We start from the raw sequence: 12,393 nt of genomic DNA, 5'->3' as shown, positions 1-12,393 counted from the left end.
ATGTATAAGTAGGGGCATAGCGAGCAGATCGAGGGACGTGATCGTTCCCCTCTATTCGACATTGGTGAGGCCTCATCTGGAGTACTGTGTCCAGTTTTGGGCCCCACACTTCAAGAAGGATGTGGATAAATTGGAGAGAGTCCAGCGAAGGGCAACAAAAATGATTAGGGGTCTGGAACACATGAGTTATGAGGAGAGGCTGAGGGAGCTGGGATTGTTTAGCCTGCAGAAGAGAAGAATGAGGGGGGATTTGATAGCTGCTTTCAACTACCTGAAAGGGGGTTCCAAAGAGGATGGCTCTAGACTGTTCTCAATGGTAGCAGATGACAGAACGAGGAGTAATGGTCTCAAGTTGCAGTGGGGGAGGTTTAGATTGGATATTAGAAAAAACTTTTTCACTAAGAGGGTGGTGAAACACTGGAATGCGTTACCTAGGGAGGTGGTAGAATCTCCTTCCTTAGAGGTTTTTAAGGTCAGGCTTGACAAAGCCCTGGCTGGGATGATTTAACTGGGAATTGGTCCTGCTTCGAGCAGGGGGTTGGACTAGATGACCTTCTGGGGTCCCTTCCAACCCTGATATTCTATGATTCTATGATTCGAGGAATGGAAAACCTACCTTATGAGAGGATAGTCAAAGAGCTTGGCTTGTTTAGTCTAGCCAAACGATGGCTGAGGGGAGATATGATTGCTCTCTATAAATACATCAGAGGAATAAATACCAGGGAGGAAGAGGAGTTAGTTAAATTAAGTGCAAATGTGGACACAAGAACAAACGGTTGTAAACTGACCATTAACAAGTTTAGGCTTGAAATTAGGCAAAGGTTTCTAACCATCAGAGGAGTAAAATTCTGGAACAGCATCCCAAGAGGAGCACTGGGGGCAAAAAACCTAACTGGCTTCAAGACTTAGCTTGATAAGTTAATGGAGGGGATGGTACGATGAGACTGCCTACAATTGCATGTAGCTGATCTGCGACTGCTAGCAGCAAATATCTCCTATCGGCCAGAGATGGGACAACTAGAGTGGGAGGGCTCTGAGTTGCTACAGAGTATTCTTTCCCAGCTGTCTAGCTGCTGGATCTTGCCCACATGCTTAGGATCTAACTGATCGCCATATTTTCCCCCAGGTAAGATTGGCAGAGACCCCGGGGTTTTTTCCACCTTCCTCTACAGCATGAGGCACGAGTCACTTGCAGGTTTAAATTAGTGTAAATGGTGGATTCTCTAACTTGAAATCTTTAAACTAAGGGTGGACAAACTTTTTGGCCTGAGAGCCACATCTGGGAATAGAAATTGTATGGAGGGCCATGAATGCTCACAAAATTGGGGTTGGGGTGCGGGAGAGGGTGAGGGCTCAGGTTGGGGGTACGGGCTCCGAGGTGGGGCCAAAAATGAGGAGTTCAGGGTGTGGGAGGGGGCTCCAGGCTGGGGCAGTGGGGTGCATGGGGAGTGCGGGCACGGGCTCTGGATGAGGGGTTTGGGGTGCAGTAGGGTGCTCTGGGCTGGGGCAGGGGCTCAGGCTCCAGGCGATGCTTACCTCAAGTGGCTCCCAGAAGCAGCAGCATGTCATTTCTCTGGCTCCTACGCGGAGGCGTGGCCAGGCAGCTCCGCACACTGCCCGGTCCGCAGGCACTGCCCCTGCAGTTCCTGGCCAATGGGAACTGGGGGCGGGGCGGGCCTTTGGGCAGGGTCAGCATGCAAAGCAGAGGCCCCTGGCTACCCCTATGCATAGGAGCCAGAGGAGGGCCATGCCGCTGCTTCTGGGAGCCACATGGAGCAACCCCTGACCCTGCTTCCCAGCCGGAGTTTGAAGGCCAGCTTAAAACAGCTGGCAGGCCGGATCCAGCCCGCAGACCGTTGTTTGCTCACCCCTGCTTTAAACCATGATTTGAAGACATCAGCAACTCAGCCAGAGGTTAGGGATCTATTACAGGAGCAGGCGTGTGAGATTCTGTGGCCTGTAATGATCATGATGGTCCCTTCTGGACTTAGAGTCCATGAGTCAGTATGGTGCTGTGGCAACCTCCAGCAGCTCTTTTTAGCTAGGGCTGCCACAGACCCACTTTCCAGGCGTGTTCAGAGTTGCAGTTAGTTACTGTAGGAATGAGGTTCTTGCTCCTTTTTCTAACCTGGGGGCCTGCAGGGTCAGCACAGGTACAGCAGGGTGAGGCGGAATCCAGCTCACGCAGCAAGGGAATTGTGAGCCCAGCTCAAGTGCAGTGTGCCCGAGTCACTGAACAGACGAAGGCATGTCTTCAGGGGCATATGTACTCAGTTAGTAGTGAGCATGCACGAAGGGGAGCAACCCAGCTTGACTCTCAGACCCCAGGGTGGCCAGCACTTACTCCCACCATTTGTCTTATGGAATAAGTGAGAACTGAATTAGGAACCCCAGGAGGCCGCCTCCTTCCCAGGCCCACTTAGAAGACTTGAGCCTCCCTACGCAATCGCAAACTCTCCAATGGGTAGAACTCTGCACGGATACACAAATTGTATCCATAGATAGATAGATAGATATATCCGCACCCGCAGGTATAAATTGCGTATGTGTGCAGGGCTCTATCAATGGGTCAGGAAAGACATCGCTCCCTCCGCTGCCCGAGCCAGGAGCCGAGGCAGGCTCCAAACCCAGCCCTTTTCCTGCTGCTTGGATTTCATGGTAACGCTAAGCAACAGCACAGACACCTCTGCCCAAGCTTCTTCCCTGAGAGTGGCTGTCCCTCGGGTTTTCCTCCAGGCCTTCCTCTGGCCCAGCTTTCCCTGCCCCAAAGACACTCCCCCACCCTCTCTAGCCGGAGGCACCTGACTCAACAGGAACCACCCATAGCTTTGGCACCCCAGCCGCATGTGACCCCGCAGAAAAGCACGGCGTTCCCACACAGCACTGAGTAGCTGATGCCCAGTTACCATGCATGCAAGGGCCAGCACTTGGGTATAAACACAGAGAAGGGACAGTGTCCTCTACCAGAGCCACGACTGAGCTCCCTTCCCAACCCCAGGGCACGCCCTCCCCTTCTTGCAGCCCAGACCATGGAAAGTACGGAATTGGCACAGTTGTCAGGCGCTGGATTAAACATGAAATCAGTCTCACCAGGATGGGGTCGTGTCCCCACTCTGCTCCACAGGGCTCCTCATTACTGTGGTATGCTGTCAGCGCAGGACATGAACCAGCTCAGGATGAGCTCTGCCTTGCCAACATCAGCTGACGTGACCCTGCTCAGCAAAGGCAGGAGGGCTCCCCAGCCTAGCAAGGACTGAGGCAAAGCATGTGATTTTCATTTAGGTCAGAAAACTGGGATTTAATTTGTTTGACCCCTTTTATGCCTCTCTCTCTCAATGGCTTCACGTTAGAGCCTCCTAGGCCTGTAAAAACACAGGAGTTTGTATAGAAGAGAGTTCGAAACCTGTAGCAATTATGAGGGCACAGGAGCCAGGATCCCCTCTGGCTACATCTGTCTGCAGAAAACAGGCTATCCTTGATCACAGACACCGAGCCATAAATAGGAGTTTGCTTCTCTCCCAAACATTTCTAGCTTCTTCAACACAGCCACTGATGGCAAAAGAATGTAAGTGATAAAAGAGAGGAACATTCACATTGTAAAGCTATTGCACAGGAGCTACCTAGCAGCTGTTGAGTAGGATCAGACGTGGCTGCTGTTAACCTAGGCGATCATGTACGGGGCCCCTGGAAAAATGGAGCGGGGTGGTTAGGCCTTCTGTATGGAAGTGGTGGAGCACCAACAGTTTGCTGTTGTAATGGATTTACTCACATAGTCTGTGGATTTGCACACTGGCCAGGAAATAACTGTAGTGTACCAAACTTGCACAAAGAGAGTTAGGGGTGTGTGGGGGAGGAAAAGAGAAGGGGAAAGTGGGGGAGGAGCGAAGCCATTCAGCCGCTGCAGTTTTACAACGCTCCCTGCCTGCCAATGCTAGGGCCCTGAAGGAAGAGCTAGCTCTGGGATATTCCAGAAGTGTGCTGCTGTCACAAATAATGCTTCACATTTACACCTGCATCCACAGAACTCGGGGCACTTTACAAACAATGGGCCCTGTAAATATGATTTTCCATGCTGTGTGGATGGGGAAACAGAGGTGCAGATTTGGGGACAGAAGTAGACCTAGTTTCCAGTCCCACACCCTGGCTGCTGGACCATGGTTCTTTGTGATCAGCTGGGGCTAGACTTTACTGCTGTTTCGAATGGTCACTGTGAAGCGGTCACCCCCCTCCAGGAGCACAGTGCTCTTGCCACGTGTTCTCCTTCTGGACCGGGTTCACTTGGGCGGTTTGGCTCTGTCCCCTAGGTACAGTCAGGGCGGTAAAGTCACTTTAGCCCATTCGATTCCCTTGTGTGCTCTGGCCTGCGTGAAGCAGGAGGTCAGACCAGATGGTCAGAATGGTCTCTCCTGGCCATTAGGTCTATAACTTACCAGCCCAAACCCTTGAGAAGGAAGAACCCCCAACCAGCCCATGTGAAAAGTCTCCTGGTGCAGCACTGGCAATGAGTGGCTAGCTCTGGGATAGGAGCATGGAAAGGTGGACACTGGAGTTAATGGGCTTCTCTCTAATCAGCCAGCAAGAATTTCACTACAACTGAAATCTAGATCCTCCTCCTAGCCCACTGCCATGCTGCTAGCAGGGGTGCACGGCCTGCTGCGATGGGCCCTTTCCAACGGGCTGAGCAATCTGTTCAACAATGTGATGAAGCGGACCCAGGAGTTCCAGCTCAGAGACAGAGAAAGGAAACCCAGCATCCCAGGAACGTGTAAACATGCAGGTCCCGGCCAGAAGATGGGGTGTGAAATAATTAGGGTGCCTTAGCGCACTCACTGAAAAGCTGCTCCACCTTCGGCAGCACACACCACTCCTGCAGTGCGCGTTGTATTCCTATTCCTCCCAGAGCTCTCCAGCTGGGGGTCTCCAGTATGGCGCTGTGGTAGCCCCCTGCACTGGGGCCATGCCATGGCAATCCCCAGCAGCTCTTTTTACCTAGCCAAAAAGTAAGTATTTTGGAGTGTTCATCATGTTTCTCTACATTTCCATGGGGGCGGGGAGGCTGGGAAGAAATTATAGCCAAGTATTTTTTAACTTAATGTTCTTAAACTCCATAAAAGCTCAAAGCCACCACCATGCCACATGGACTGAGCTCCTTCATACTGGGCAAACCTTAGTTCAAGGGTGGGCAAACTATGGCCTGTGGGCCGGATCCCACAGTTGAACCACATTTTGCTGGTGAAAGAGAAGCTTCTGAGCTGTCTCTTCAGCTGTGAGACGGGTACTCAGTGTCACAGCTACAGACAAGGTCAAACAGATAGTTTGCCCTTCCCCACAACATCCCTGTATTTTGTCTGGTTCTCTGCAACAATCTGCATCTTCCTTAAATCTGACGTACTGATCTCAGAGGATCTAAGAAACAGTGAAGCAGACATTTAGATTCTTGATGACATTTTCTACGAAACCCCTATTATTTTAAGAAGGGCCTATATTTTTGGGTCTAAATTACTCCTGATCAAGCAAGAAAGCCTGAAAGTGACTGAAGTGCATGAACATCACCCACAGAATTATTGCGCAGACTTTTCTGGAGGAGGATGTCCCTGAAAGCACAAGGCAACTGAAAATCCGATCTACAGTCTCCAGAGCTTTTCTCTAGCGCAGTGTCATACACCACTAAAAACCATGAAGGCCAGATCCATTCCCAGACAGACAGATATATAGGTAAGTGACTCAGGGTGGAGGAACCAGATTCCTGGGCAGGCTGAAGCCCCTTTTTCCACAGCTGAGCGGAAATCCCACAGGACTGTGATACACAGGCACCGCTTCACTAGCTCTCTCGCCCAACACCTCCATCTCCCTGCTGTGCTCCCACTGGGACACAGGGTACCAGAAAGCCACTAGCATTTTAAGCATGGGATAGTTGAACTCTGCTCAGAGAAGGTGTACAAAATGTCCACGGCCACTGGAGCACTGGGTACACTAGCGCTGCTATCAGTGACTCAAGACCTTTGTAAACTAGATCTCTGAGACACAGACAAGCTGGCACTTCAGACAGAAGGAGCGTCAGAGGGACTTTGACTATGTCTACACTTAAACTGCTGCAGAGCGTCAGTCTAGACACTACACCAGAGGTGGGCAAACTACGGCCCGCGGGACCCTCCTGCCCGGCTGGCTAGCCCCTCTCCCACGCAGCCTCAGCTCACTACGCTGCCGGCCCGACCCAGTGCTCTGTGCTGTGCGATAGCGTGGCTGGCTCCAGCCGGGCAGCACAGTTGTAGCACCGCCAGCCACCGGTGCTCCAGGCAGCGCGGTAAGGGGGAGGAGGGATTGGATAGAGGGTAAGGGAGTTCGGGGTGGTGGTCAGGGGGCGGGGGGGTGGACAGGGGTCGGGGCAGTCAGAGGGTGGGGAACAGGGGGGTTGAATAGGGGCAGAGGTCCCAGGGGGGCGCAGTCAAGAAGGAGGGGGGTTGGATGGGGCGGCGGGGGGCAGTCAGCGGTTCCTGGGGTGGTCAGGGAGAAGGGGTGGTTGGATGGGACAGGGGTCCGGGGGGCTGGTGGAGGGGGGCAATCAGGAATGAGAGGAGGGGTTGGATGGGGTAGGGGGTCCAGGGGGGGATGTCAGGGGACAGGGAACAGTGGGGGTTGGAAAGTTAAGAGTCCCAGGGAGGCCATCAGGGGGTGAGAAATGGGGCAGGGTGGATAGGGGTCAGGGGCCAGGCCACACCTGGCTGTTTGGAGAGGCACAGCCTTCCCTAACTGGCCCTCCATACAATTTTGGAAAACAGATGTGGCCCTCAGGCCAAAAAGTTTGCCCGCCCCTGCACTACACTGATGGGAGGGGTTCTCCCATTGCTGTGGTTAATCCACCTCCCTGAGAGGCGGTAGCCAGATTGATGGAAGCATTCTTCTGTAGACCTAGCGCTGTCTACACCAGGACTTACATCAGCTTCACTGTTTCTCTCCGAGGTGTGAATTTTTCACATGCAGGAGATGCAGCCCTAAGTCACCGAGGTGATGATTCCATCCTATTGAGAGGGACACGTGGTATCCCTTTGGTAATACCACTGGCTGAGCAGGGGTGCTCACCCTCCATCTCGTCATTGGTCCCCGAGAAGATACGACCTCGCACCACACTCCCAGCTAAAGGGAAGGGGAGAGCAGACTGTTCAATTACCCGATACAGGTTTCTGCTGCTGGGGATCAAAGTCCAGGCTCAGTCCCCAGTAACCACCATGATGCAGGTGCCTACAATGAAAGGGACGCTGCTACTTCCATCTGACGCGAAGCAAAGGGGGGCACTAAACTTGCTGACGCCGATTCAGGCTCTCACCTTTTCAAGCCAGTGTAATCTCATTCAATTCGATTTCATCGTCCCCTGGAATGGTGGGAACATGAGGACACAGTAACCCAATGTCAGGCGGCTCAGGATTTTGCTATTTGTTGAGAGTGATCGTCCCATTAATCTGTTTTTAAAGTCACCCCAATAAAATTTGCTAGGAGGTTTCGCCAGCAGCAGCAGCGACCATAGGGACTCGGATGTGATGCGCTTAGCTAAATAAAGTGCATTACAAAGCCACAACCCTGCTGGCAGGCTGAAGATCCTGGGTGAAACAACAGAATATAAACACGCTCCATCTTTAACAGCCATGTTCCGACTACAGCTGCAGCCCAGGAGTGCGGGGGAGGGGATGGCGACTAGGACTGGTGTCAAAGGGACAGACCAGTGGATTTTATTACTCTTTACAGGAAGAACGGCCCAGTGGTTAGGACACCAGAGACATGGGTTCAATCTCCTGCTCTGCCACAGACTGCCTGGGTGACCTCAGGCAAGTCATCTGGACTCTCTACCTCCGTGGAACCAGGGGTGGCACTTCCCCAGCCAACAGGTAATTCAGGAGGAGAAACACTTTACAGAGCGTGAGGCAATGTACTACAATGAGGGGAGCTATAAGCCACAGCTAGATACCAAATGGCAGGCCTAGTCTGGGCGTGATGTGAACGAAGAGGGTACATGATCCTTTCCAGCTACTTTCACGTGATGAATTACAGTAGTCCCAGCCAAAGGTGGCTTCCCAGGGTGCATCGTGCTGTCAGGCTGAGTGTGCCCAGATAGCAGCAAGCTGGTTCTGTAGCAGCACGGTCCAGGAGTACATTGGCATCAGCTGGAAATCTGCTACGCTCAGCAGCCAGTAGGTCTGTTGCGTCACATTCTTAGCACCGACGTGCGCATTCAGCATGTTCTCTTCCCACTCCTCGTGCAGTACTATTTGGGGGCTGGCATTTGGAAAGCACAGTTTTACTATGCACAGGGAGTGGAAGGCTGGGCTGCAGCCTGGCGAGATGACAGGGACAGGGCAGCCTCTGAAGCAACGGATCCATCTCCGGAGCTTCTTGACTGATTACAGAATTTTATTCCAGTGGCGAGTTTAGTTTTCCTGCAGGTTTCAGAGACCTGCGAGTGCCTCTTTGGTGCGTTGAAGTAAAGCTGGACCACTTCAAACGACAGGAGGCAGGGCTTTGCCATCTGGCCCCAAAACCTTCCAGTCTTGCTGCAGTGCTAGTGAAGAGCTAAGGCAGCCACCCTCAGCCCTGCTGTCATCCTGGCAGCTGCATCCCCCCCCTCCCAGCTAATGCTCACGCAGTGCTGGGGGGGGATTAGCTGCACTGCAGCCTCTTGGAATGGGAAGAAATTTGGCTAGGGAAGCCAAAAATTTAAAAACTGAATGATAAAGTATCAACAGATGGGAAGCCAATGCTTATTTCTACCTCTATCCTGTGGGTCAGTCTGGTGCTTGTGAAGTAAAGAGAGTAAGTGCACTGGATAGACACGCTCCCCCACTCCTGCCCGCAGCTCTCACACCCCTGTGCCAATGCACTTTTGTCCTGACCTGCAGCCCCCTGCTATTCCAGATCTGAGATCCCTGCACCACGCACCAGGGTACAGCACGTTCAGCCTCCATTAGAGCAAACGGAGACAGACATTTAGGAGGGCAGAATAGTTCAGTGTGTTTCCACTGTGCTAATTCCTCTCCTACAAGCCAGTGACACTAAGACACGGCTATCGACGTTATCCTTCTCTAGCACCATTAATCAGAGGATCTCAAAGCACTCTAGACAGGAAATTAACTCTTGACCCTGCCCAGCAGGTATTATTACCAATTTACACATGGGGAAACTGAGGCACGGAGGGATGAAATGACCTGGCAAGGTCACCTAGTAGGCTAGTGGCAGAGCCCAGAATAGAAGCCAGGTAACAGCTGCAGCCCAGGCCCAGCTCTGATGAGGTCAGTGGAGTGCAGCTGTTTATTTCAAGAAATAATTTGGCCGGGGGTCACCGGAGTCGCAGCCCCATGCTGAGCCTGGCCTCCCCCCCAGCCAGCACAGCAGGAGCATTGATTAGCTAATCCAACAGGTGCCCAGGGTACACGGCAGGAGCTGGAAACGGGGACAGGGCTTGGTTCTGATCTTAACTGCACCACTGTGGCTACGGCAACATTACAAGCTCCCTCCCTGGGAGAGGGATCAGCTTGTCTCCTCACTTTCCAGCCTGGCTGCCAGTTGCAGCGGGACACAAATGGAGGGGACGTTCTCACAGGCCGGCTGAACTCCTCAGTGAGAGTCAGCGTTGCTGAGTCGAGCCTAGCTCCCAGCAGGCCGGCTGTTAGGCTGGGCAAGGATTCAGCTACAGACACGTTAGACAGCACGGTCCAAACTGTCAGCACCTATGTTGTGTCTACAACAGCACACTAAACCTGGGTTTTGGGGACTCGGGATTATGCGCTCAGTGTTTCCAAGCCCATGCTCGAGTGTCCACACTGCATTGTGCTAATGCATCCACGCTGCACTACGTGGCCTTCTGACTCAGGGCTGCGGCTTGAGCCACGTCCACACTGCAAAAATGACGGGACTCGGGCTCTGACCCACCTTCTAGCAGGGTCAGACCTGAGACAGACTGATTTGTGTGTGGCTGGAAAGGTGGCTTGGGCTCAAACCCAAGCTGGAACCTGGGCTTAGTGTGCAATGAAGATACTCTGGCAAGCTGCCTGCAAGGATACAAGCGGGTTGCCCCTACCTTTGACATAAGAAAGCTAATTAAAGCTGTACGCCTTCTCAGGCCTGACCCGCGTAAGGGCTGCAAGTCCCAGCATGCAACAGCCCACATTGGCCCAAGTCTGCAAGGCTCAAGATAGGGCGCCGCATGCTTAGACCCAGAGGCTGCACTGCCTTGTTAAAAGCCAAAGCATTTGCAGGTGCGCCACGCTGAGAGAATTGCTTTGCTGGCAGGACAGGTTCCCGTCTCCCTAGGGAAAGCTAAAGTTGAATGGGATGAGCCCAAGTGACACCAGGAGAAGTGAAATGAAGGGGCTGGCATGTCTTGCAGCTCCCACTTACTTGAAATGCAGATCCTTAAACGTGAAGTGAGTCTCTACAATGCCCGTGGTCTTCACCCTGGTCCTTAGCACATCCTGCTGGGTTGGAATGTAGTCCCCTCTGGCTATCCTCTCCAGGTCATTCAGGTAGCTGCCAAGAGAACACAAAGGAAGCTGAGTCAGCAAGGCAAGCTAAAGGACGTGGCTTGGTGCGGTCTCAGGGCTCTGCTCTCTCAGCTACTGCACAGACGGGGTGCTTTGGGGGAAAACAGGAAAGTGGGCCACATTGCAGCATTGGTTCCAGAGGGACTCAGACCCACCGGTATGGCAGGATGATGGGAGTATAGCTGCCCAGGGAACATTTCCATGTTTGTTAAATAAAGTCCCCTTCACACCTACCTCCTGGCCAGCGAGTAGGGGAAAGAGGCTGGCAGAGATTCCAGCAAGCTGGATCCGTTCCCTAGAGTGAGCATGCAGCCTCAGCCCAAACAAACTGCGGGTGAGGAATCATGTGAGAAAGCGACCCCAGCTGCGCTTCATCCTCCATACAGAGGCATGGCTCATGGAAACTACACAGAATCATAGAAGATTAGGGTTGGAAGAGACCTCAGGGGGTCATCTAGTCCAATCCCCTGCTCACAGCAGGACCAACACCAACTAAATCATCCCAGCCAGCGCTTTGTCAAGCCAAGCCTTAAAAACTTCTAAGGATGGAGATTCCACCACCTCCTTAGGTAACCCATTCCAGTGCCTCATCACCCTCCTAGTGAAATAGTGTTTTCTAATATCCAACCGAGACCACCCGCACTGCAACTTGAGACCATTGCTCCTTGTTCTGTCATCTGCCACCACTGAGAACAGCCGAGCTCCATCCTCTTTGGAACCCCCCTTCAGGTAGTTGAAGGCTGCTATCAAATCCCCCCTTACTCTTTTCTTCTGCAGACTAAACAAGCCCAGTTCCCTCAGCCTCGTCTCGTAAGTCACGTGCCCCAGCCCCCGATCATTTTCGTTGCCCTCTGCTGGACTCTCCAATTTGTCCACATCCCTTCTGTAGTGGGGGACCCAAAACTGGATGCAATACTCCAGATGTGGCCTCACCAGTGCCGAATAGAGGGAAATAATCACTTCCCTCGATCTGCTGGCAATGCTCCTACTAATGCAGCCCTACATGCCATTAGCCTTCTTGGCAACAAGGGCACACTGCTGACTCATATCCAGCTTCTCATCCACTGTAATCCCTAGGTCCTTTTCTGAAGAACTGCTGCTTAGCCAGTCAGTCCCCAACCTGTAGCATAGAATCATAGAATATCAGGGTTGGAAGGGACCCTTGAAGGTCATCTAGTCCAACCCCCTGCTCGAAGCAGGACCAATTCCCAGTTAAATCATCCCAGCCAGGGCTTTGTCAAGCCTGACCTTAAAAACCTCTAAGGAAGGAGATTCTACCACCTCCCTAGGTAACGCATTCCAGTGTTTCACTACCCTCCTAGAGAAAAAGTTTTTCCTAATATCCAATCTAAACCTCCCCCACTGCAACTTGAGACCATTACTCCTCGTTCTGTCATCTGCTACCATTGAGAATAGTCTAGAGCCATCCTCTTTGGAACCCCCTTTCAGGTAGTTGAAAGCAGCTATCAAATCCCCCCTCATTCTTCTCTTCTGCAGGCTAAACAATCCCAGCTCCCTCAGCCTCTCCTCATAAGTCATGTGTTCTAGACCTCTAATCATTTTTGTTGCCCTTCGCTGGACTCTCTCCAATTTATCCACATCCTTCTTGAAGTGTGGGGCCCAAAACTGGACACAGTACTCCAGATGAGGCCTCACCAACGTTGAATAGAGGGGAACGATCACGTCCCTCGATCTGCTCGCTATGCCCCTACTTATACATCCCAAAATGCCATTGGCCTTCTTGGCAACAAGGGCACACTGCTGACTCATATCCAGCTTCTCGTCCACTGTCACCCCTAGGTCCTTTTCCGCAGCATGCAGTGCAGCAGGCTCCTCAATCAAGGTGGAGCACTGCATGGTGGGA

The 12,393-nt window shown here is 52.5% G+C and overlaps 1 protein-coding gene across 1 annotated transcript in view; it reads right to left on the bottom strand.

The window, feature by feature from the left end:
* GNAI2 (G protein subunit alpha i2) overlaps nt 1–12,393 on the bottom strand; it is a 199,795-nt gene that overhangs the window by 29,010 nt on the left and 158,392 nt on the right. The window contains exon 5 of the mRNA XM_048856214.2: nt 10,387–10,515. Within this exon, the coding sequence (XP_048712171.1) occupies nt 10,387–10,515 (129 nt within the window). The remainder of the gene's footprint in view (nt 1–10,386; nt 10,516–12,393) is intronic.

The sequence above is a fragment of the Caretta caretta genome, chromosome 7, assembly GCF_965140235.1.
Source record: "Caretta caretta isolate rCarCar2 chromosome 7, rCarCar1.hap1, whole genome shotgun sequence".
Classification (NCBI taxonomy): domain Eukaryota; kingdom Metazoa; phylum Chordata; order Testudines; family Cheloniidae; genus Caretta; species Caretta caretta.
Note: the sequence above shows the minus strand (reverse complement) of the source record. Positions and strands in the feature narration are given on the sequence as shown.